This window comes from Zeugodacus cucurbitae, chromosome 2 (genome assembly GCF_028554725.1).
Source record: "Zeugodacus cucurbitae isolate PBARC_wt_2022May chromosome 2, idZeuCucr1.2, whole genome shotgun sequence".
Classification (NCBI taxonomy): domain Eukaryota; kingdom Metazoa; phylum Arthropoda; class Insecta; order Diptera; family Tephritidae; genus Zeugodacus; species Zeugodacus cucurbitae.
Window position 1 is genome coordinate 4073462 of NC_071667.1, and position 25026 is coordinate 4098487.

Genomic DNA, 25026 nt, shown 5'->3' on the forward strand with positions numbered 1-25026 from the left:
GAACGCATTGTTTAAACGGCAAAACCAAATATGTATGTAAATAAATCCCCTATTCTTATGCAGTGTCATTGTCGAACGACCGCAGGATTTACTTTTATTACATAAACTTGAATAAAATTTCCGCTCATTATATTTTCTCAGCAGGCGATCTAATTGAGCAGAAAATGGTACAAAGATTTATAAGTATATATATTAGTGTATGTGTAGCTATATAAACATTAGGGTGGATCGAAAAAATGCAAACAATGAAATGCAAACTCTAAGGCAGGTCAAACAGTACTTTAGTGCAATATTAGCTGTCATCGATTGGCTAACTGCTATAGACAAGCCAATCGAACAAACTTTCCTAATTTCCATACAAACTGGCAGCACTGAAATCGAATTGTATATACTTGGTCGCACTGAACTCTTCAACCACCGTCTATGTCTAACGTTTTCTACAACAAATTTAATTTTTATTAAAGTTTTTTATTCAATAAATTCAATTCAAAAATACTGACGATTTATCTTCGCCTGCCCTTTTCAATTTCAAATTTGTGTATAACAATTTTTATTATTTTGACAGTAATTTGTCCTTTGAGCCGTACACAATAGTAAAATGGTTCTAAAATGAGTAAAATAAAACTTGGTAGCACACAGCAAGCGACGATTGCAATTTTAATGAGGTATTCGCATACTCTCCAGCACGAATTCAACTAGATATCTTTGTTGTTGCTTTCACATGTAAAATTTTTGACAGGCGAGCAGCGCCCAAAGATAGCGAGCAGAGAAGTGATCAATCGATGGCAGCTATTATAAACGCATAATTCGTTTTAAAAACATCATGAAATAATCTAATTTATGAAGTTCTTTTTACAGTACACTATTATCCAAAATTCATGAAAATTTATTTTTTGTATATTCCTCTCGATTTAAAAAAAGACAAAGTCTGACACACCTCCTTTCAAATAAACAAATATTCTATTGAAGTGGCAGCAAAACTCGCCAAAGACGCAAAAAGTGTTTCCAGATTTGAGCAAACAAATGACAACGACCTTCAGAAATGGATTACCCACCGGCGAAAATAGCATATTTGCAAACAGCTGAACTGAAGTACCCGCGCACAGCACAGCTATGTATTTGGGCGTGTGTCAATGCAACGGTTAATAGGCGCACAATATACATACTGAGCTACAATATAGATATAATAAATATACCTTAAATATATCTATAAGTGCGCCAACCAACGCCTTTCTAGCCACATTTATTATTGGCCCCTAATACATATAGACATATGTACATATTTCCAAACAAAAAATAGAAAAGAATATGTGCTCTTTAAAATCAATGCAAAGTTCAGTGACAAAATGGCAAAACGATGGCCTAAAGCCAATTGCCACAAATTGGCGTTGAGACACATATAGTTAGTGTGGATGTTGCACAACATTGCACATTTCATTGCTCTCGAAAAGTGTTCTCTTCGCAAATTCCGTCGAGCACGTTTCTTAGTTTTTGTCAGAATGAATTATATTAGTTTTATACGATTTATTTTCCTCACTTCATGCCAAAAATAAAATTTCTTCTATTTTCTACACACATTTAAATAATTGGCAAATGATTTGCCAGAATTTCAAGTGCGCATGCACATACAGCTGAGTGTTGAAGATGAACAAATTATGGCTTAAATTAGTAGGCAATAAATCCAATTTAATTTGCACTTAAAATTTATTTACTTAATAGTTAATTGCAGCATTTGTTGATATATTTTTACGAGAATGCAGATATATTTTAGTTTTTCAAAATTCAGCTAAGTCATTTGGTTGAGCGATTACCGACAAATTTTTGTAGAATTTTGAGAAAATATGTCTTTTTGACAGCAGTCGCCTGCAAATCACAATCATAGAAGCTGTGTAGTATGAGCGTCATATTATATTATGTGCCGTTATGTTGCATCTCTTTTATAAAACCAAAATGTCTGCTACTGAATGATATACAACAATCTTCATGCTCTGATCACGAAATTAAGAGTTGAATGACAACCAATGATTTCTGAGCTAACGAAACACCCTCGAATGAGAAAACGGCAATATTAGAGCAGTTTTATATTTATACTCTCGCAACAAATGTTGTTAAAGAGAGTATTATAGTTTTGTTCACCTAACGGTTGTTTGTAAGTCATAAAACTAAACGAGTTAGATATAGGGTTATATATACCAAAGTGATCAGGGTGACGAGACGAGTCAAAATCCGAATGTCTGTCTGTCCGTCCGTCCGTCTGTCCGTGCAACGGATAACTTGAGTAAAAATTGAGATATCTTAACGAAACTTGGAACACGTATTCCTTGACACCCTGAGGAGGTTGCTTTCGAAAATGGACCATTGCCACGCCCGCAAAATGGCGAAAACCAAAAACTTATAAAGTGTCATAACTAAGCCATAAATAAAGTTATGAAAATAAAATTTGGAACATAGGATCGTATTAGGGAGGGGCACATTCGAATGTAAATTTTTTGGGGAAGTGGGCGTGGCCCCGCCTCCAAATAGGATTTTTGTACATATCTCGCAAACCAATAAATCTATATAAACCAAACTTTCTGCAGTTGTTTTATTTAGTCACTTCTTAATACAGTCCAAAAATGAAAGAAATCGGATAATATCCACGCCCGGCACCCATACAAAGGTTAGGTTGAAAATTACTAAAAGTGCGCTAACTCACTAACGAAACACGTCAGAAACACAAAATTTTACAGAATAAATACCAGAAAGAAGTTGCACACAGATTTTTTTACAAAATGGAAAATGGGCGTGGCATCTCCCACTTATGGGTCAAAAACCAAATCTCAGTAACTAATCGACAGATTTCAATCAAATTCGGTATATAATATTTTCTTGACACCCTGATGACACGTGTGGAAAATGGATGAAATTTGTTCACAACTACGACAACTTCCCATAAAACTCAATTTTGAATTCCATCTGATTCCTTCACTTTATAAGATATACATTAGGAACCAATGAGGATAGCGAAATAAAACTTTATTATGTAAAGTACTAAATACTGTATATGATCCGTGGCATCACTTGTGAAAAAATTGTCGAAATTGGACTATAACTTTTCAAGGCCCCGGATACGAATTTGAAGAACTTAGTGCCTTATGGTAATTTTTCACCGAAAATATCGGTAAATTTCTCAGATATCTTAATTTAATTCAGGGGAAATCTTTTTAGTGTGTCTCTGTATCAAAAATGGTTAAAATCAGGTCATAACTTTTCCTAGCTCTCATATAGCTAATTATAGGATTTTCAAAAATACGATGGGCTTAATAGCTTATAAATCGGGTAATATATGAAATTTCTTAGCCCAATTAAATGAGCATATAAACTTAGAAGAAATGTATGTTGATGATGAAAATGAGTTTAATCGGCTCAGGAATTACCTCAGCCTATATACCATATATGATGATTTTCGTTTTTCTATTGGACTTTATACCGAATATATGGCTTAAATTGTGTGTTATCTTAATAAAAATATAGCAATAAATTGCGAGAGTATAATATGTTCGGTTGCACCCGAACCTTTCCTTACTTGTTCTGTGATAGAGTATTGCAGCTAATTTTATAATTGAAGCAGAATCAATTAAGTCAATTTATGTGAAGTTTGGTATAGAAGAAGTACTCGTCAGTGTGAGCACTAGAGGACCCTATCAATGTAGAACACCCTAAAATATAAGAGGCTCAGAATCCTATAAGAATGTATGTATATATACGTTTTATACTCATATACATATAAATTCGCGTAAGTGCTGTGAATTCCCAGCAACTTTCTGACAACGAGTTCAAAACAAATTAATTTTGATTATTGTGCGCCTTAGCGCTAACAAAATTTTCCATACCACAACGAAATCTGAGTAATTTTGGACAAGCGTATTGCGTACACAATTCAATTAAAATCTATTAAAAATCTGAAAAGCAAAATGTTCGGAATAATAATGCCATATAAAGCTAAGAGCAGTTGTAAACAAATAAAAATCATGTGAAGACACAAAAACACCGTTTCATTGCTACGCCTTTAACCGTTAATTAATTAATATTAGAGGCATTTGATTAATAAAAGCTTTTTGTAAATTAACACCTTAAATTGATTGTGATTGTGAATAGCTTAGTAACCGACATAACGATGAATGGCGTGAATGACACTGCCTTGCACGATATAGGTTATATTTGTGGATTCAAGTTATTTTTAGATGGACTTGTTTTCTATGAGTATTTTGAGTTTATTCTACTTTAAAGATAAATAATGAGAGATCCCATATCTCAGTTTGTTCTACGGATCTCACAGTGTTTCAAAGGTTATAACGGGTGATAGAAAATGTTATAACTAGTAACAAATGTCATCTTCTGAAAAAAAATTTAAATTATAAAAAAATTGAAAACATTGAACAACAAGTAAGGAAGGGCTAAGTTCGGGTGTCACCGAACATTTTATACTCTCGCATTTTATTTATTCAATATTATTAATATAACAAACAATTTGACACACATATTCGTCATATACATGATATAAAGTCCACTGAAAGTTTGAAAACCCTAATTTTAAATATATGGGAGATAGGGCGAGTTATGACCCGATTTCACACATTTTTCACAGGGAGACATATTATTAGAAGAAACATATTCCCTCTGAATTTCTTCTAAATATCTGAAAGACTTACCTATATTTTCGGCAAAAAATGTGTTAGAAGCACCGAGGTACTCATATTCGATATATAGGGTCTTGAAAACTTATGGACCGATTTTTAAGTTTAAGTAAGGAAGTTTCTTTAAATACAGTATGTTTGCAAAGTTCTGTTCCGATATCTTCACTAGTGCGTACTTTATGTATTGTAAAGTACACGATTCAGATCGGCTTCAAAGTTCTGGTATGTGGGAAGTAGGCATGGTTGTGATCCGCATTGGACTATTTTCACAACGTATTATTGGGAAGCTAGGAGGATGTTATAAACCGAATTTAATTGAAATTGGTCGAGTAGTTCCAGAGATATGGTTTTTGAACCAGAAGTGGGTAGAACCACGCCCATTTAAAATTATGTAAACCATTTTGAGTGCAGCTATTCTGTACCATAATGAAATTTATGGTTTCTGGTGGTTTTCCTTACTTGAATTAAAGCATTTTTAGTAGTTTTCAACATAACCTTTGTATGGGAGGTGGGCGTGGTTATCCGATTACCTTCATTTTTGGACTGTATAAGGTAGTACCGAAAAGAAACGACTCTAGAAAGTACAAAATATGTACAAAAAACTTAGTAGGGGCTACGCCCACTTCTCCAAAAAAATTACATTCAAATATGCCCCTTCATAGTGCGATCCTTTGTGTTAAATTTTACTTCCACAGCTTTATTTATGGCTTAGTTATGACACTTTGTGTGTTTTGGTTTTCGCCATTTTGTGGGCGTGGCGGTGGTCCGATTCAACCTTCCTATGGTGCCAAGAAATATGTCTTCCAAGTTTCATCAATATATCTCAATTTTTACTCAAGTTACAGCTTGCACGGACGGACGGACAGACAGACATCCGGATTTGAACTTTACTCGTCACCCTGATTGGTATATATAACCCTATATCTAACTCGTTTAGTTTTAGGACTTACAACCAACCGTTATGTGAACAAAACTTTAATACTCTCTTAGCAATTTTTGTTGCGAGAGTATAAAAATACATAAAGTTGCTACTGGAAAATTACAATTTTCAATTCGAAAGAAACGAATTCACATAAATATAAAAACAGAAAAAGTGAATTTTCCAATTCTCATGAAATGTTTTCCATACACTATTTAATTACTAATATATGGCAGAGATAATTGTAAACAACCAACACACATGCACTCATGTACAAAATATGCATTTGATATACTATATGTGTACATATGTATATGAGATAACGTATACGCCAGCGCGCATCCGCTCGAGTCTGTATTAGCACGAAAACAACACTTCCGCTTGATTGGTTCACGAAGCCAATAACATACTACAAATAAACTTAACATAAATTATGTAAATATATGAATAAATTAATAATTGTTTGTGTCAACATTATTTCGACAATTTAGCGCACACTTTTCAAGTGAAATTTTCGAATTTCGGACTTGATTTGCTTTTATTGCTGAGTATTTGTGTGTGCATGTGTGTATTTTATAACATTTTTGTACATTAATTAGCTGTGATTTCTGATTTAAATATATGTATTTTTATTTTTGGATTTCGGATTTCACACAACACCGTTAATTTGCCTTAATTCGGTTGCTATACACATTTGTCCGTATATAAACATTGATGCTATTAGTCATGAAATATGAAAATTTCTCCGAATTTCTAAAATATATTTGAAGAGAAATTTGTGTAAACAGAAATAGAATTTTATATATTTTATTTTCAATGAATTTTGGAAGGCCTTTGTCTTTGCAACAATTCTAAAAGACAACAAGTAACAACAGTTTCAAAGGAAATTTCTAAAAAAGAAATCCATAAAACACACAACACGTTTATCAACTTTATCTGATGGAAAGGCAGAAAGAGCTACATGCGCGGTGGATTAATTAAAAATAACTATCTACAATCAAAGGTAACTAAAATAACAAATACCAAGAATATTTTTTTTTTATCCCAATACAGCAAGCATGGCTTACCCATTGCACTGGAATGGTAGCGAAAACCGCCTTATTGTCTTTCCCACAGCTGATTGAGATGATGAGTAAAATGGGTTTCTCTTTTGTAAGTATACACGCTTTTCTACATTGGTATGTTGTCATGGTTTCGCTGCGAACCTGCATGCTTACATGCCTTTTTTAGTTTAAATGTGTAATTTTTGTTGATTTCAACGTAAAGCATGTAAAAATAGACACAAGGACACAATTTGCGTCAAGTACGTGTATAATGCACGCACACAAGAAAGCGACATAATTCATTGTAATAACAAAAAAAGTACTTTTTGCATAAATTGTGGAAAAGAGCAACTCAACTTGCAATTGGCAATGGAAATGAAGTCACCTTTTAAGGCCTTTAACGATTTGCATGGACACTTTAAAATATCACTTGCACTTTATACTTTGTAATAATGATTTTCAAAATATGCATTATCAAAATAATTAGATTCTCTTATTTGAGAATTTCTTTTACAAAAGCTAGATTGTGACACACTTAACGTCAAGATAATGGCAAGTAGTATTCCCATCGATTTAAGGCAGTAGTCTGCTTCACAGGCTTCAAAAAACCGATTTTGTTTTTAATCTCTTCCAAAACTATCCAAGAATATGTCTTTAAAATTCCAGAGGCCAATTCGACATATTTCCGAAGCTACAGCAGTTTTAGTGGCCGAGCGTCGAGCAGGTGCGAATGCTCAGGCAGACCATTTTCACAAGTGTTAGAAAACGGTGCCGGCGATAGCAAAAAGAATATATGACCGATCGAAAAAACCCAAAGTGATTTAGCTTCAGTATTAAATTATCTTCTATTTGAACTAAAAAAGTTGGACAAAAGCATTATTTAAACTACTTGTTTTGCAACTTAAAGTCAATTTTTTTTCTTAAAAAAGTGAATTTTTTTTTTCAAACTTCGAAAAAATTTGGAATTTTATAACTTCTTCGGTATTTTTTTAGTTCATAAAGAAAAGAAACTTATAAAAATTAAAAAAAAATTTGGTTCGACTGTTTCAGATGCATCGCACGACCTCCATCACCTGCACCGATTTACAAGTGCAGACTCCAGGCGCTCCAGAAAAATACTTACAACTTTGAAAAAATTTCAATATTTTTCAATAATAAATATTGTTTTTTAAACCTAAAATATAGTACACTATAGTCTTAAAATTCCGTTTACCGCAATCATTTCCTTCCCTTTAAAAAAAAATTGCTAAAAAACGTTTTTTTTCGGCTTCTAAAGCAGACCACTGCCTTAAGCAGTCTGCGCTATATAGTGAATACAGTAAAAGCTCCTTATTCGCGCTTCCTTTATTCGCGTTTTCACTATTCGCGGATTAAAAAAATTAGACCCAATTTCTATATTCGTGACTAAAATTATTCGCGGATCTAATAAGCACATACATAATAACAAAATTATTCCATTAGGTATCCAACCCAACGTTCTTGTCGAATGGACTAATAAAAAAGATAAAATAGATCTTATTACAAGAAAATTTTAAATATTCCACTATTTTCGCAATATTTTTGAACTTTTGGTAATATTTCCATATAGAAGGGGCTCACATGGAACTGAACACAACCTATTGAAGAAGAGGCTTCAACAAGCACTGGAAACGTGACATTCAATTTGAAAAATCTTAGTGAAGGTTTAGAATGGCAAATGAGCTCTGCGATTTCTTTATGAACATTGATCCGTCTATGGAACGAAGTCCAATTTTTAAGAGACAAATTGCTAATGCGACTGCTATGTATCAGTCTGAATTGAAGGAGCTTTTGAAAACTGCTAAGCAAGAAAAAATTACAAAATTCTTCAAACCATTGCCTAAGCCTTAAGATAATTAGTTGAAATGTTCAAAAACTTCAATGAAATCATTTTTTTATATACCTATTTATTTTTGTTTTTTTGTCACCTAGGAACGTATCCCCTATAATCCCATATAAATTACCATCCCGTATTCACGATTTTTGTATTCACGGCATATTTATGGACCCCGCGAATAAGGAGCTTTTACTGTATAGCGAATATAAAAATAAATTAGTTCAAGGAGGACGTATATTTTCTGAAGATTTGGTTCGTATCTCGATTTTCGAATAATAATCCGGTTTAGGACCAGAACAGCGTATGTATCCTGCCTTTATCTGATTTCTAATAATAACTAACATATTAAGATATGAGAGGAGGCAGAGTGACAAGGGCACTTGAAGTAACAAACGACTTGTATTAAAGAATATAAATGGGATCGTCTCGAAATACCTTCATTTCAAAATCACGAAATTTTTTGTATTCGTAGAAACAAATTATTATTTATAAATTGCTCTGAAATGATTTTGTGAAGATCTCAACGACCACAACCAATATTTTTAAGCGGTTTAAAGTGCTAACTGTATAGTTCATAAGAAATAAGAAACCAAAAGATCCAAGCTCCAACAACTTCTGTGTTTAAGTCACATCTACGCATATATCCCGTTCTAATTCCTCAAAAAGCTCAAACTATTGCGGTGAATTAAAAAAATGTTCTCTATCCAGTGCGGTGCCCACAGCATGTCGTGGTGTCGCTCCAGTATTCCTACTCAGTTGTTAAGTAAACGTTAATAGCTTGGAGAGCGTATGTGTGAATAGTTGTTGTTGATTACTACGAGTATTCAATTATTAATTTCAAATATGCTGTCGTTGGAGTCCTTGCTCGTTTACCATCAACTGAAGGTTGGCGCCAAGCACACACAGTGCATAAACGCATAAGAAGAGAATCACAGCTGGAATTGTACTAAATAGTTGAGTACAGTATGAGCATTGAAAAGCTGATTATGAGTAAGCCAAGTGCCCAAGATATGAGCAATATGGTTGGCTAGTTATTTGGGTTTAAAGTTTTAAACGTTAATGACGGAACGAGTGGGAATATACTAGAGGGCGTAGTGTAGACTTGAATAAACTTGTTGCGCTTCTACGAATTTCCAACTGTACGCTAATCGCCAATTAGTTGGACTTAATGAAGACTTTGAAGATTTTTCATTTCAACAGACTAATTGCCTTGGGATTGTATGGCGCTGAGTATTTTTAAGTTTGCGTTGCCCACTGCACAAGGATAATGGTTGAAAAATGTTGTTCCTGTGTAAGCGTTGCGCGATGCTTTGCTATGGTGCTTATACGGTAAGCAGAGTACTGATAATAATGTTAAAGTCTGATTATCACTGAATGAATCTGATGTCAGACTACTGTTAGTCCACAAATAGTAATCAAGAGATATTTGAACTGGAAAATAAAAACTAAGCGAAAATGAGAAGAAAAATCACAAGACGGATCAGATCTGTGACGGCTCAAAAAGAAATTAAGACAGTTAAGAAATATTTAGACTCACAGCCAGTAGTGCAAGGGATTGGCCTCTGATTTAGCTGATTGAAAGGAAAATAGTACGGACTTCTTCCACTTAAAGTTGACATAATACACTTGACTTGGGCTCCATAGACAGTACTCAGTACTCTGATCAAGTGATTAGGGAGTGATAAAGCTAGTAGGACTAATATTTGATTTATGTATAGTGTTTAATAACGTTTTAGATACATTAGGTATTTTTAGTGTCATTGTCTCTCGATTAATTTAAAATATTTTTTAAGTTTTCCTTTAAAATATTTTATTGATCACTTAAATGTTTCAAAAACTAATAATTTTTCTAAGGAAATAAACAAAATAGCACAAAGGCTCTAAAGCAGGAAATATGAACACCACTGCGTATACGCAACCATTACGTACAGGCCGTGCGGGTGCGCCAAAATGTCGAATAAATAAAGTAATACCGTTAATCAAACTTTAAATGTGCGAAAGATAAACAAATCTAGAGTGGCAAACACAATGGCAATAAAAGAGAAATTAATGGACGGAGCAAGTGCTGCAGCATGAAGAAAAGCCAGTAAAAAGCAATAAAAATGATTGATAAAACAAACCTTGCTTTACAACAACAATTGCTAGGACAATCAGCAGGAAGACAATAACCTCATTTTACGGCAAATTTGCTGATTGTCTGGCATGCGTGTGTATTCATTCGCATGTTAAAAATCAATAAAACAAAATATATATTTTACTAAAGCTTCCAATGACTCCTTCATGTAATGTAGTTTAGGAGCCAGCTGTTTTACCATTTCTTGTTTACGCTATACAAACACGGGCAAAAATTTCACGAAGCTTGAGGCACGGTTTTCTAAATGTGCGGTAGCACTTACACTATGTGACACGTGCTATGGAGCCGGCAGTTGCATATACCGGCGGCACATTCACTTACACATTTCTCGTTCGTGCATTCTCTTCTTCGCTGGTCCTTCGTTGATGTGTCGTTTGCTCTACTCTATTCGTATTGTTGTTGTTGTTGTTGTTTTTGCTTTTTTAAATTTTGTTTATGTTTTTGTTTTTGCTTTTACACTTTACTATAGCCAACGTAAATTTAGCCTTGCATTAGCATAATATTCTCACACAGCATGACTTGTTTAATTATACTGTGAAATCATGGGCATATTCACATACACATACAAACACACACATTTGTATACTTATATAAGTCTGGATGCATTTTTATATAGCATGTCAGGCGATGAATTGCACTTTTTGGATTGTATGTTTCATATTTACATATTTATGAAGCTCACTAGTACACAGTTAGTCCTTTACTTTAAGATGCCGTGAGTTAGTATTAATCGTTATTTGAAACTTTAGACTTTTTAGATATATTTTTGTAGCTTTTGTTAGCTATTTTTACATTTTCTTACAACCGTTATCCCCAACTCTCTATATACATTCCGAAATGCCGCACAATGAAACTGAAAATCACTCCCCATAAACGTTTACATTGTTCAACTATTTGCCTCTGTTAATTATATTTCGATTTGATTGTTCGTTGTTCAGTGTTTACGCTAGAAAACCCAAAACTAAACTGATTCGTTGTTCTCGTAGACTTCCGCGAAGGCGGTAAGGCAATGCCGTCAACAGTTTCTAAACGGTTTCGAGTGCCAACTTTTGACGCGTCAACAGACGGCAATGCAATTCGTTATTTTGTTTTTGTTGAGTATTCTTAATTTAGTGCTTGCTTGCAAGACAATTTTTGTTTTGAATTTGCTGTGTGTAGCGCGTCTGCGTGCGTCAGGATAGCTAACACTCTAGGAAAATTTCAATTGCATATGATTTCATAGGTATAAGCTCCTAAAAGTATGCGTTGAAGACATTTTGAATAATTTTCGAGGGATAAAATGAAAAAATACTTGAACCTTTGCTAAGATTTTTGAGTGTAGTTGAGAACCGAAAAATCTTGGACCCTCAAAATGTATGTATTACCACTGGTTTGCATTGGAAGAGTTGTTTATTAGTATCCAAAATGATCGCTTAATAAGAGATTTAAAATGATAGAATGTAACAAAGAATTGGCCAAACTCCAAATCCATCTATGTACATATCGTATGTATGAGTGTGAATAGCCTTTAGAATTTTTTGAACCCCAAAGAACTGACAACAAATTATTATAGAAAAGCGTGCACTCATCAACAACGCCATCGAAATTCGCCAAACAAAAAAAAACCGACCACATTAAAGCACAAGAGGCAACAGCGAGTCAAACGCGGCGAACTCTCAACATTGGCGACAAACATTACAACAACACTACAGAGAATACGACAGCCTACAATTGTTGACGTCATTATATGGCATAGCATGTGCTAGATGATGGCGTCAATTCGCCGTTAGCACTACCAACAGTAAACAACAACAACAGTGAGTATCTTTTTTTTTATTTTCCTTTTCAAAGGCGGCAATGAACTCAAATGCAATAGTATACGTAAAGGGGCTTACGGCAGCCCGATAGCGTCATCAACAACAATAAAAACAACAACAAAGCGTTGTTTATAAGGAATTTATGCATTTCTACTGGCGCTTCTAGCAAGTGTATGTATGTGTGTAAACGTGCGTGTATGTGTAATTAACGGAATGGCATTTGAGTAATTTCCTAAGTGCTGAAATGCAGCTGTCACTTATGCTTGTTGCTCTCAAAAATTCCGCCGTTGGCATATTATATGCAGAGCGGTATTTTTTTAACTTTAAGCATTTACCCAACAAGCAAAATAGTTAGTTTGAATAGTTGTCTTTTACTAAATTTTTTGGAATCTATGCAATTTTAGTGATAACTGTCAAATTTCATAGAACTTACAGTAATCGTAGTACATATTAAGTGTGTATAAAAACTTATTGAATTCTTCTCCAAGTAAAAAAAATTATATTTTTCTTAAATTATATAAATTAACTTTTTTAAGTACCAATAAATCATATATTCTTATATAGCTTATACATAATAAATTTACATATACATATATAAATAATAACACGAAATAATTAAATATTTTTATTCAATGAAAATTTATTTCAACATAAATAATATCTAATTTATCACAAAACATTTAAACTTTTTTTTAATAATATTTAAGTTAAATAATTAAGTCAATAATATCATAGAATTAGATATTCAACAAAACTTTCACCCTTAAATTAAAATGAAAACATTTTACTTTCAACAACTTTACATAGTAATTAATTAATATACAAAACTAACTAAGCAAATGTACAGTAATATTACTGTAATTAATGAAAATGTTGATATTTTACAGCTTTTTTCGTACATTTTATAGTACAATGAAGCACTTTCATTTCAAAGCAGTCTCAGTTAAATATTTGTAAAACCACTAAATGTTCATTCATTGTTCGAAGAATTCAACTACAGTTAGTATTGAGTTGGATCTTTAAGAAATATATAGCAATGTATATTTTAGCTAGAATAGGAACATATTTAAAACTTTTTTATTTTCATGACAGAAATATTTTGAGATTTAAGGATAAATAGTTTTTGTTTCTAGTGACAAGCAAATAAATTGTATGGAAACACAATGACATATCTTGCCTACTTAACCTAGTTGTATGCTTAAATAATGCTAATAGTGAGTGTTTTACCAATTAAACTTTATACATGCACACTGAGATTTTTTAAGCACCTGAGTAAGCTGATAAAAAAAATTTAAAGCTTAGAGCAGATATAAATCTGTTCCGAAATTGCTTCGTGATAATGAACTAGATGCAAATAAAAATGTATTATAATTGCAGTCTAAATAAATACGTATGTATGTGTGTAATTATATGAGATTGTAAAGGCATAGGATTTAACATAGATCTGAAGCACTTTCAAAGCACCGATTCTTAGTTTTGGAGATTTTTCGTTACTAAATACTATATACAGTTTTCTCTGAAAAAGTTAAAATTTACTAAACGCAAGACAGGCATAACTTTATCTCTTTCTTTCTTCAGTTCAATATTCTTTTAAAAAATATATTTTATTTCACGGAGTAATATTTGTGACTTTTTACTTAAATATAAAGAGATGCCGCTGCGAGGAAGATTCTTTGTTTTTGTGCACTTCACATTGTGTCCGCACGGTAATCATGTCCACAGGCGGAGCAACTGCGTCTATCTAATCCTGTAATAATGAAAGAATTTGATTAAAAATTCAAGATTCTTCCCACATATTTTATAGAAACAAACTCACCTAAACGCGCACGCTCCGCTTCCTTGGCAATAATTATTTCATTAGTGAGATAAACTTCACGTCGTATCTGATCGCGCAACTCAACGCTCATATCGGGTATACACCAGCGCACCAAAATCATAACAAGCGCAACGAAATTCTATAACACAATTGAATATAATAAAATGAAAAAATAATACAAATTTTCCAGATAATTATAAGTGAAAATAATAATAATTTAAAATTTAACAATTTTAAATTTTATTTTTTTTTGTTTCTTATTGCATTTTTGTTGTTCAAATAATATAAATTCAATGTTGCAAAGCAAGTACTCTTCAAACCAAAATGTTTAGCCTGGTTTTCGGTGTTCATTGCGGAAAATGGGGTCATGTGCTAAGCATGAAGACGTAAAAGTGCATTTAAATGTATTAAGGAAAGAGGTTGGTTGGAGAGATGGTGTTATTGATTGTTAACGGTTTCGAAACAAATCAATTTATAATATGACAATTACTTATTTCGACACAAGACAATGCCTAAAAGTGTGTTTAAGTAAAAAAATAAGTTTCTTGAGCTTAAAATTGTTTTTGTGGTAGCAGCTTTAATTTCGCCTTCAACAGTTATTAAGGCCACTGTCTAGTGGGCACAGTTGCAACTAAAGAGGGTAGAATTATGCTAAAAAAATGTAATAACACAAAAAAAATTTAATAAACAAGAATTTAACAAAAAGAAAATAAATCGAAATTGTATAGAAGAACTCATTAAAATTTTCAGAATTACCATTTTCGAATACTAAGCTTGTAATAAAAATATCAAAAAGTAAAAAATATAAAAATATAAAAAAAAATTTCGTTTCAAAAATGTCTTGAAATTTCAAAATCAAAACCTTTTAAAATCCCATCCTAAAGCACATGTATTAAATATGGTTTTTGCAGCATGTTGCAAGCGACACACCACCTTACTTAATCCCGCCCAGCGGCAACGCCTCTTAATTGGCCCTGCTTGGAACTGTGTCAGATCATTAAACTTTAGCACTTTCGCTGCATCTACGTAGCCTCTGCCGCCGCATACAGGCGCTAATCACTCAACAATGCAACGGCGACAAGTGGCATGCCGCAAGCGGACTAAACTAAATAAAATTAGCCGTCTGCAGCAGCAGAGTCATGTCACTTCAAGTCGTGGCAAATACAATGGGTATACTTTAATTCAGTGCAATCGGAAACGTCAAAGCGTCAACAACGCGTCAAAAGCAATAAATATTTTCAAATATTTTTGAATGGAATAACATTTAAATTTTATAAAAAACAATTAAAGTGGATTTTCTCAAATCGCTTTGTGAGATACGTTCGTATACTTTTGCGCCGGACTTTGACGAAAGTGCAGCAGCAGCAGCAACAACACCAGCGCCACCACAGTGTCCGTCCAACATGAAACGTTTCAATTGTTTCAGCTTACGTTCATTTGGCATTGTTGTTGCCGGCTTTGATATCATCGTGGGCTTATGCACGCTGGCACTTTGCTCCTACTACCTATGGACCGACTACGTGCAGGTGTCGTATTGGCCGCAGGATGAAGTCAAAATATTAAGTCCGTTAAGTAATTTCATTGCAATAGTTGGTGAGTTTTGAGGGCGATCACCGTTATTTTTTGTTTGTACAAAGAGCACCAAAGACAAAATGATTTTAATTTATAAAAGAATAAAATTTACGAATTTCTACTTTTCTGCAGTTGACTATGTACTCGTTCATAATTTCTCCAACGCCTTCTATATGGTATTGGCAGTTACAATTTGGATAAAATCCTTGATCAATTTAGTTGTTGCTTCCATACTCATGGATGGTATAAGAAAGGTAAGACTACTACAAACCATAATCGTTTCAGAAAACATTTTGACATTTGATCCTGAATTCTCGCAGCAACGTCTTGTTTGCATTGCTCCCTGGCTGATTAACACCTCGATCTCGATTGGTATTGAGATAGCCGTATTTGTATTCATGGAAATTAAAATGAATGAATTCGAAGAGGAAATTGCATTGGATCGACGCATTGTACACAGTGTGATTTTCGGCGTATTTATGGGTAAAATCAGCGAAATTCAAAAATGTCTCCACAAACATTTGCATTCTCATATATTAAACAATTACTTTATACAGTTTTCAATGCGCTCTCTTTATTCGGCATCTCGGCACTATACAAAATGCTCAAGGCAACGGTCAATGAGAATCGTACACTACAGGAGAGTATTGTGGAAGCAGCTGGGCTCTATCAGCATGTTAAAGTTTAAATTTGTCGTAGATTCGTCGCGAATTTCGGCAATATTTGCAGCGTTTGTTAGCACGATGAAACAACAATTTTGGTTATGGGCGTGTTGTTCATTTAAAAATGCATTTATTTAGCAAAAAAATTGAAAAACTTTAATATAAAAAATGTAAAACTGCCAAAATAAATAAAACAGTGCTCTTGGGAAACATAGTTAGAAATATAGTCATTTAAATACTATCTTATATACGTATTCTAGATATCTGTATACATACTCTCTTTCAACTCACCTCAAATACCACAACGAAAGCCAAACGACAGGCGAGTATGACATAAAATTTACTTGTTAAGGTATACTTTTGCGGCGATGTCGGCGGTTCTCGATAATCAGCATAACTAAGAAAGCATAATAATGTAGATCAAGTGCAAATCAAACGTTAATTGAAAGAGCTTACAAGCATGTTTTTATATTCGAGCCATCACCAGCTAAACTACGCAAATTATCCGATTCCGTTATATTATATTCGGATAATGTAGAATTCAAATAGCCAGCAAGCGTATGACCCTCGGAACTAGCACGATAAACTAGACGCGGTATGAAGTCGGATGTAAAAGCAATGATGAAGCCCTGCAGAAGTCAACGATTAGGAATTAGAAAAGAAAATAAACATTTATTTTTCACTCACATTGCTTATGACGCTCAGTTTGCCTATGCTGTCCAATATGCGATACCAAACACCAATATCACGCACACGTTGTGAAACAGGACGCCTGTGGTTGGCCAGCAACTTTTTCGCATCCAAGCGCATTTCGAAAATATTGTTAAGTAACGCAAAAAAAGGCGCCAAAGGAAAAGCGGCCACGAACAGCGTAACGAAGCCATACTGCAAAACTACAAGTATAAACACAATTTTAGGTTATGTATTATTGAAACAGTCATGCACAGGAAAACCGGTTACACTTACTCATTTCCAAGTACTCCGGAAATAAGCTGCGTGGACCCCAATCGAGTAATTTTAAATCACGCAAATAACGTTCCACCTTCTCCTTGTTTATATCTTGAGTCTTACTGCTGAACAAACGCGATAGACCAACTTGTATGGCCATGATTTTTCGCCATACCTTTGGCATTATCACCTCCAATATGGTGTTAAAAGCTTGTTTTCCAATCATTATGATTGCCAGCTGTATACAGAGCTCTGTTAAGCATCCGCCGGAGGAACACTAGAATGAGCAAAACGTTTAAGATGTTGTATAACAGAAATATAATTAAATTTGGTATAAAAATTACCTCCTCTTGTCGATAATCAAATATCATGTTGTATTTTCCCGGATGCCCTACGAATTTACCCTTGAAAAATGCAATGTAAAATATGGAGGCATAATAATTTACAAACTGCAGTAGATAAATCTTCAGTGTCAATGAATCGTCGAATTGTGTTTGTGTGCGCCACATTTCCTTCTCAGTCAGGTACTCTGCGAGTTGTGTGTACACCTGATAAGGAAACAATATTAGCTAATCGTTAGATTTTTCGAATCTCACAACTTACATAGTTCAGCAAATAGAGCAGACACAAGTTGACGAACGCTGCCGAAGCTGTGGTCAACATGATGGCACTCGAAGTAGTCATCGAGCTAGAATTCCATTTGTACGTGCCCATCATGGACATGCGATACACTACCACCGCAACAAGCGCAACGAAAGCCAAAAGTATCAAGAGAAAAACAACCGAAACGCTTAGAATAGTGGCAGGAAATTTCATGCGCCAAAATGGCACTACTGGCTCTTGTATATTCGTGACGTAGTCAATGCGCGTACGTGTGTTTTTCACATGACCCAAACGCGATAGATACTCGGGACGTGGGTGCTCCTCGTGCACATCGAAGCCAGTTAAATCCCAACGGTGCGTAATCTCCGCCGAATAACGTTTCCATAACTCCAAAAAGAGTGTGGCCCAAAAGGACATGAAGACAGCAAAGAACACAGTACTGGGATTATCGAAGAGGTAGGTGATTTTGGCATAAAAACATGTCTCCTTGAGGTACCAAAAATCGCAACGATCACAAAGGGGACACATAGTGAGGTTATGAGTGCGCTCATTGAAGCAAACGTCTTGGCTGTGTGTGGAAATGTGAAAAAATAGTATTACAACAGTGTTTGTTGTGATTAGTAACGGTAAAAGTGTACATACACTGGCACATAATCCTTCAATGTTATCAATGAATACACAAAACAAATGATGCCAATCAGTGAGGCAAGCAAGAGCATGTAAGTGTAGAAGCCCAACCAAGCGAAGTACAGACCTTTAATGAACTTTAATTAGTAACTGGAAATGAATAGAAATAGAAATGAGAAACATACCGATTTTCACGCCAAAATATTCCTTGACATAATCAAGCGGTTGGTAGCGATACCATTTCTTGACTGACGCCCAATGTGTATAGAGAGCTTCACGCATTGTACCTTTTTCTGTGATTTCGCCCTGAAATTAAGAAAGTGTAATTACAATTAAATGAATATTATAGAATAATATTTTTTTTTTTTAATTAAAACTCACATCATGCAACGGATAAGCAGCGCAATAAACATTCGACTCCACCAAGCGATCAATGCCGAATGCACGCGGATCCTTTTCGTGATTATCGAAATATTGCCGATCCAATATAAACTGCACGATACGCGAACGCACTGAATTTGTGAAGAAACAACGATGATGTATATCGAATCTGTATTAGAAAATATAAAAATTATAATGAAAATATCATTACATAAAAAAAATCATTTCTAACTCACAAATACTCTTTATCACGGCTGTAGATGGCGGTGAAGCGGTACGCACGACGCGGGAAAACTCGTTCATCCACAAATATATGACGCAGAAAGAATTGCACAACACTTTTGAGACTAGAGAAGGCGCTTCGAGTTGAGCGATTCACGGCAGACATACCGGGTATCTATAAATATAATTATAAATATTTAATTGACCACTTGGCTAACTGTATGCGATTAGTGGAGCAGAACAAAGTTTAAATAAGCAGCAAAGACCAGCCACAATATTTTAAAAATTAATTTTAAAAATAAAAAAATATGTATTCTTAAAACAGTTATAAAAACTTATAAGCCGCATTTTTATATACAAATACAGAATAACCGAAGTGAGCAGAAGCCAGTGAAAGGTTTGGAAGTAAGAGCCAATAGTTAGATGCGTTCTTTTTGAAATTAATGCAGCATTTTTTTGCTATGTACGTATGTAATTCAGACCTTTCGTGAGAGATATTGCGCTGCATGTAGCAAACGACTGTATTTGCTGTAAACTGTGGTACTACAAAGATCCTGCAATAGTAGTGCATTAAAAATAAATTAAATTTTATGTGAAATGAGGAAGTAATTTTTTTAAATATATGAAATGCTTATTAACTATAGCATGTATAATAATAACGGTATTAAAGACTTGCATAATATATTTGTGGTCTCTAAAATTGGTAAACTACATTGGGATTAACAAGCCATTCGACTGTTTTTTATCTTTTACCTACACAATAAGTATATATAAATTCTACATACAATTGCTGAAAATGAAAAGAACGAAGATTTAAAAAGTAAGCAAATTACATATAAAATGTATATAAATATTGATTTATAAGTATTAAAATATACATTTCATACCACATTTTAAGCTTAGTTTACTAATACAATTTTACAACAAAATTTAAAAGTATTATTATATTTCAAATCGATTATAATATTTTTTATAGCATTATGTTGAGCACGCGACTGTAGAACACATTTTCTAACAAAAACATCCAGGCGCACCTCACAGTTGAAAAAAAAACTATTATTTAAGTAAAATATTTTCACGGCAATGTACTTTTTTCATATTTATATGTTTGTATACCCATATGTTTGTAATTAGGTATTGTCTAACAAAAAACATAACATTTCTTTTCAATATCTATAAAAAACCACTAACTTTGTCTTACCTCCTTCATAGGCATACGCAGCTTTAGAATTTCAGCATAGCGACGTAAAACGTCCAATGGCGCATGTATCTATAGCAAATAACAAATTAATTTAGCAACTATTATATACATAAATATATTTTTTTCTTTGTTTACCTTCACAAAATGTATATGCTGCTGCTCCTTGTAATCCACTTCCATTTGTAGTCCATGTTGCAAGAGATTGGCTTCGTATTTAAAACGCTTGTGTGCATTAATCGCCTCTTGGCTTGGTTCCGGATCCACTTTGTAGGCAAGCACAAAATCAATTGAACGCCCACCATCCGCAAAGAAAAGTGTTTCATTGTATTTTATTGGCGGGCAGCAGTCTTCTTCATTTACAAAATTATTTTCTAAAATATCATCAGTCATTGGCGCTAACGGTGTTGTATACTTTGAGCTATTGTTATTTGAACTAATATTACGTCTGAAATGGCGATTAATTTTGGCTGATTTGTTGCGTTGATGGCGCGATGTCTCTGCATCGAGTGTCAAACTCGTTGTGTGCTGAAGTTTTCTGCAAAAAAACAGTTATTACTAGTAACGATAGATTTACGATATGCTAAACATTGCCCGTCTAGGGTGCAGACTACCCACAGGCCTACATAAACTAACAATGAAATTAAAATTTTCGCAAATTTCTCAAATGCTATTACCAAACTACACACTCCACTCTCTTTCCTTCGACACATTTCTACTATGGGATTTAAAGCTTATACAGAAGTGTGTCAATATGCCATTAAATTCTAACACCCAGGGTGTGTCGCCAGACATCGAAGCATACTGTGATAACAATTTTAATATGTTCACTGGGCCATAGTGTAGCCTTATTTAGTTTATTATATACCCACCATGTAACAAATGCACATACATACATATATTTAATAATATAATTATATATTTTTTTACAGAATTGTCACGCATGCTTTTAATAACCCAACTAGCGTGTTGAGCATACATATTATTTAGGTATCAAAGAGTTCAGTCAAACTATCCATGCCTAACTAACATACCATTAATGTTCTTTCCATGACATATTTTAATTCTGTAGGACGCCTGTCTGCCAAGTTACATATTTATGCACAAATAACACATTTCACGAAGCATACAATAACCTATATTCGTCATGAAACATATATACATAATATGTATATGTATTACATATATTCGCAAAGAAGGCAGGCACAATACTAAAAATGCTCCACGAGTACTACACAACCCAAAGAATGCAACAGGTTCATACCACAAGCACAACGTGCGAAACAGTTCAAATAGTTTTATTGCTCTTACGGATACGCTTTAATGTGTACAACGATGATGGTCCTTAAGCGTTATTTCTTCACATAAGATAACGCTAATCATGTTTAAATTTAATTGCTTTCAAATTTAAATTCCATATTGATAAGCTGCGTATATATAAATGTATACATACATATATGTATATATTTGTTCCAAGCAAAAATAATGCAATAAAGTAATTGGAGTGCTTATTCTTGCGTTAATGCATAAAAAAAATATTTATATTAATATATTTATATGCAATGACTTGTATGAAATTCGTAAAAATACAATTTATCAAAAAATAAGCAAAGAAATATAAATTTATCTTTCGAATAGTTTTCTTTCTCTTCAAATAAAAATTGACACAAAACAAAGAGGGTAAACGCGGAGGCGTGCTAACACACAGTAAATAAACACACATCTACTGAGCCGACACAGATGATACAACAAAAACAAAAATCTATAAATAATAAATAACAACGAAGAAAATATTTAGTACCAGGAAAAATAGCACACATTTACATAATGTGCAAAATTTATTCAACTGCTAAATCGTACAAAAATTTTAATATATCGACTGTTGGCAAACACAAAAAGCCGCAACTCAAGGCTCCATTTACGTACTCTTTCGTCTTACAATTACTTTTACTTTGTTTTAATTAGCATTCACGGCACTGAGAGTCGATGATTAATACAGTAAATGTGAATTGTGAGTTGGACATAAGTCGGAAGGCATAACTACATATACATACATACATACATACATATATGTATATAAACGTATTTATGTAAGCAGCAATTAGCGATATGAGTGGGATTTTTATATATTAATATTTCATATATATATGTAAGTATGTTGATATGAAATATGATGAAATATTTTCATAGAGTTTTGCCTCAAAAATCAAAAAATTATCTAACTATGATTACATCTAGACGTATTTCATTTAGTTAATTAATTATGTACACATAAGGGGATAAGCTTACACTCGCGCTGCGTTCACAAAGAAATCGTAATCTCACACATATCACCGTTAAACACGACGTTTCACCGCAGACTGATAAAATGTATATATTCTCTGGACGCCAAATAGCGCTGCACAGCTTCAATCGACCCCACTCAGCGGAAGAGCGAAGCGCGCACGCTTTTTAAGCATCTAAAAATATGTATGTATGTATGAGTAATATATGCAAGTCGGCATATTCTTATAGGCACATAAGTAATTATGAGTCAAGCTAATGGAAACATTAGCCTTTAGAAACAGCTGTTAGTACAGACGGTAACACAACGTCTGTCCATTTACTCTCGCCGGTAAGTAAGTAATATATTGTCAAGTAATGACTGACTGAACGCAAATTTAGTGAACTGCTCTTTGTTATGTGTTTCAAAACACACACAAACATATAAAGGAAGTTTAGATATATTTTATTATTTTTCCGGTTTCTTTTCTTTTCTACCATTTGTATTTAGGCTATACGTAATTATATAATTTTATACCACCAACGACTATGTAATACTAAAATGATAAAAAATATATATTTATTCATTATCATAAAACAATTCTGTATAATAAACAGTAGAACGAATGAATTAATTAAAAATATTCAGTTGTAATATAAATAACTAAACTTTTCCCAATGTAATCTTATACTTTTATATGCAAAAAATTCTTAATTTTGAAAGATAAATATGTTTACGTTATTATGGATGACTTTAATTATAACATGGTGCTGATAAGCCCTATTTACATATGTATGTTTACTAGACTCGTATTATAACATTCCCGTTCGCAATGGACATTCTTCTAAAAGAGTTTGAAAACAACCTATAAATAAGTTTTAGAAACGTTTACTGTTTAATTTTATCTAGAATAATATTTTTATAATATCTATTTATTTAGCATAATGTTATTTCCTAATAATTGTTGGAAAGTATTTTTTTATAAATTACTCATCTCATTGCAAATATTGACGACTAAAAACCACATGGGTTCTATGTCTCAAGAGTATTTTACTAAAAATATGTATATGTATGAATGTACAATCAACAATTTAATAAGAAAAATACTTATAGGCATATTTGAATTCGTCATCAAACTAACACCAAAAGTTGCGTTTTGCATTATCTTATTTATGCGCTTATACTTTAAAATGAGCTGTCATATAAACAAAACGTACATGAGAGCAAAATTTTGCAAATGTAGTCTCACCTTTTATCAGCTTTTGTATAGTCACGTCCTTCATTGCTCCGTAGTAGCGTATCATCAAGTTCAAAGCATTCACCAACAACAAAATCATCACCATTGCCATGGCATTTGCCTCTTCCATTCACATTATCTTTATCATACGTTTCGATGCCTAGCTCACTACCTGCATCTCCAGATGCACTTGCATATCGCTCATTCTGTAAAAACATCTCACAGAGACTATCGTAACTTTTAAATCTTTCTTTGGAAGCTACTACCGCCGATCGGCGTTTACTTTTTATATTGTTTTTTGGCCTACGCGTACTGCCCTCTTTTTCTTTAATACTCTGTTTTCTCCGCCACTCTTTCGGTGTAAGCAATGGTGCAAGAGGCGCTGTGTACGGTGGCTCAAACGCGACTGCCGGTAGATCGCCTTCGCTGAAAAAAACCAGGCTTGAATCTTCATCGGGTTCCGATTGTGAGTATGCTGACGTATGATCGTCATTGTCGATATCGTTGCGAAACTTGCGGTTTTCTCTCGTATTATGATTATCGGTGTTTAAGCTGGCCTCGCTGTTTTCAGCTGGCGTAGTTGGTGGAGTTTCCAGCGATGCGGTTGTCTTGGTTGCGTATAATTCGTACGATTCATCTGTCTGCAATGTTTGTATATGTTTGGCAGGTGTATTTGAATCTCTGCCAATTGCATCCTCCTCGTCGGTTTCTAAAATTAGAATTGTTATACAAATAATTTTGCACTTTTGGCAACATAGCTAGCCAATAATCATTTGAAACGCACGCATTCTTGCAAATAAATAGCTGGTACTAAATATGTCATTTATGCCAGGTCATCATAAAATTTGATTTCCCATTGCGTTGAATTCTCTAATATGAACTTTGATTTGTTTAAATTACGATATATGCTGGAAAACCAATTCAAGCTCCTGCAATTACACCATTACTTTGAACGTATCACAATTAGTAAACTTTTTTTCAACCGAAACCCGACCACAGAATCTTGCACAAAATCACATCCAAACAAATTCAGATTCTGCGAAGCACTGAAACAGAAACAGCAGGTTGTAAGGG

At 33.7% G+C, this 25026-nt stretch overlaps 3 protein-coding genes across 5 annotated transcripts in view; 1 reads left to right on the top strand and 2 right to left on the bottom strand.

Moving 5' to 3' along the window:
- Positions 1-11397, bottom strand: part of Orct_17 (organic cation transporter protein) — a 42263-nt gene extending 30866 nt beyond the window's left edge. The window contains exon 1 of the mRNA XM_054235923.1: positions 10949-11397. The gene's annotated coding sequence lies outside the window, so the exon portion shown is untranslated. The remainder of the gene's footprint in view (positions 1-10948) is intronic.
- A 1905-nt stretch (positions 11398-13302) lies between these two features.
- On the bottom strand, positions 13303-25010 carry LOC105221535 (anoctamin-1). 3 transcript variants are annotated; one of them, XM_011198584.3, is made up of 17 exons: positions 24737-25010; positions 23965-24661; positions 20591-20990; positions 20456-20524; positions 19737-19808; positions 19269-19429; positions 19033-19201; positions 18837-18957; positions 18667-18778; positions 18025-18592; positions 17766-17969; positions 17440-17698; positions 17161-17366; positions 16930-17102; positions 16765-16870; positions 14240-14378; positions 13303-14170 (listed from the first exon to the last, which is right to left on the bottom strand). In XM_011198584.3, exons 1-17 carry the CDS (start codon positions 24738-24740, stop codon positions 14112-14114), a joined length of 3519 nt encoding a protein of 1172 aa, XP_011196886.2. In that variant the 5' UTR covers positions 24741-25010; the 3' UTR covers positions 13303-14111. The 3 variants fall into 3 exon arrangements, with proteins under 3 accessions (XP_011196886.2, XP_011196888.2, XP_011196889.2); XM_011198586.3 differs by lacking the exon at positions 19737-19808; XM_011198587.3 differs by lacking the exons at positions 23965-24661; positions 24737-25010 and adding an exon at positions 22742-22899.
- Positions 15080-16695, top strand: LOC105221534 (uncharacterized). The gene is made up of 4 exons (XM_011198583.3): positions 15080-15832; positions 15944-16065; positions 16132-16294; positions 16369-16695. The coding sequence occupies exons 1-4, from the start codon at positions 15643-15645 to the stop codon at positions 16497-16499; spliced, it is 606 nt and encodes a 201-aa protein (XP_011196885.1). The 5' UTR covers positions 15080-15642; the 3' UTR covers positions 16500-16695.
- Positions 25011-25026: the final 16 nt, after the last annotated feature.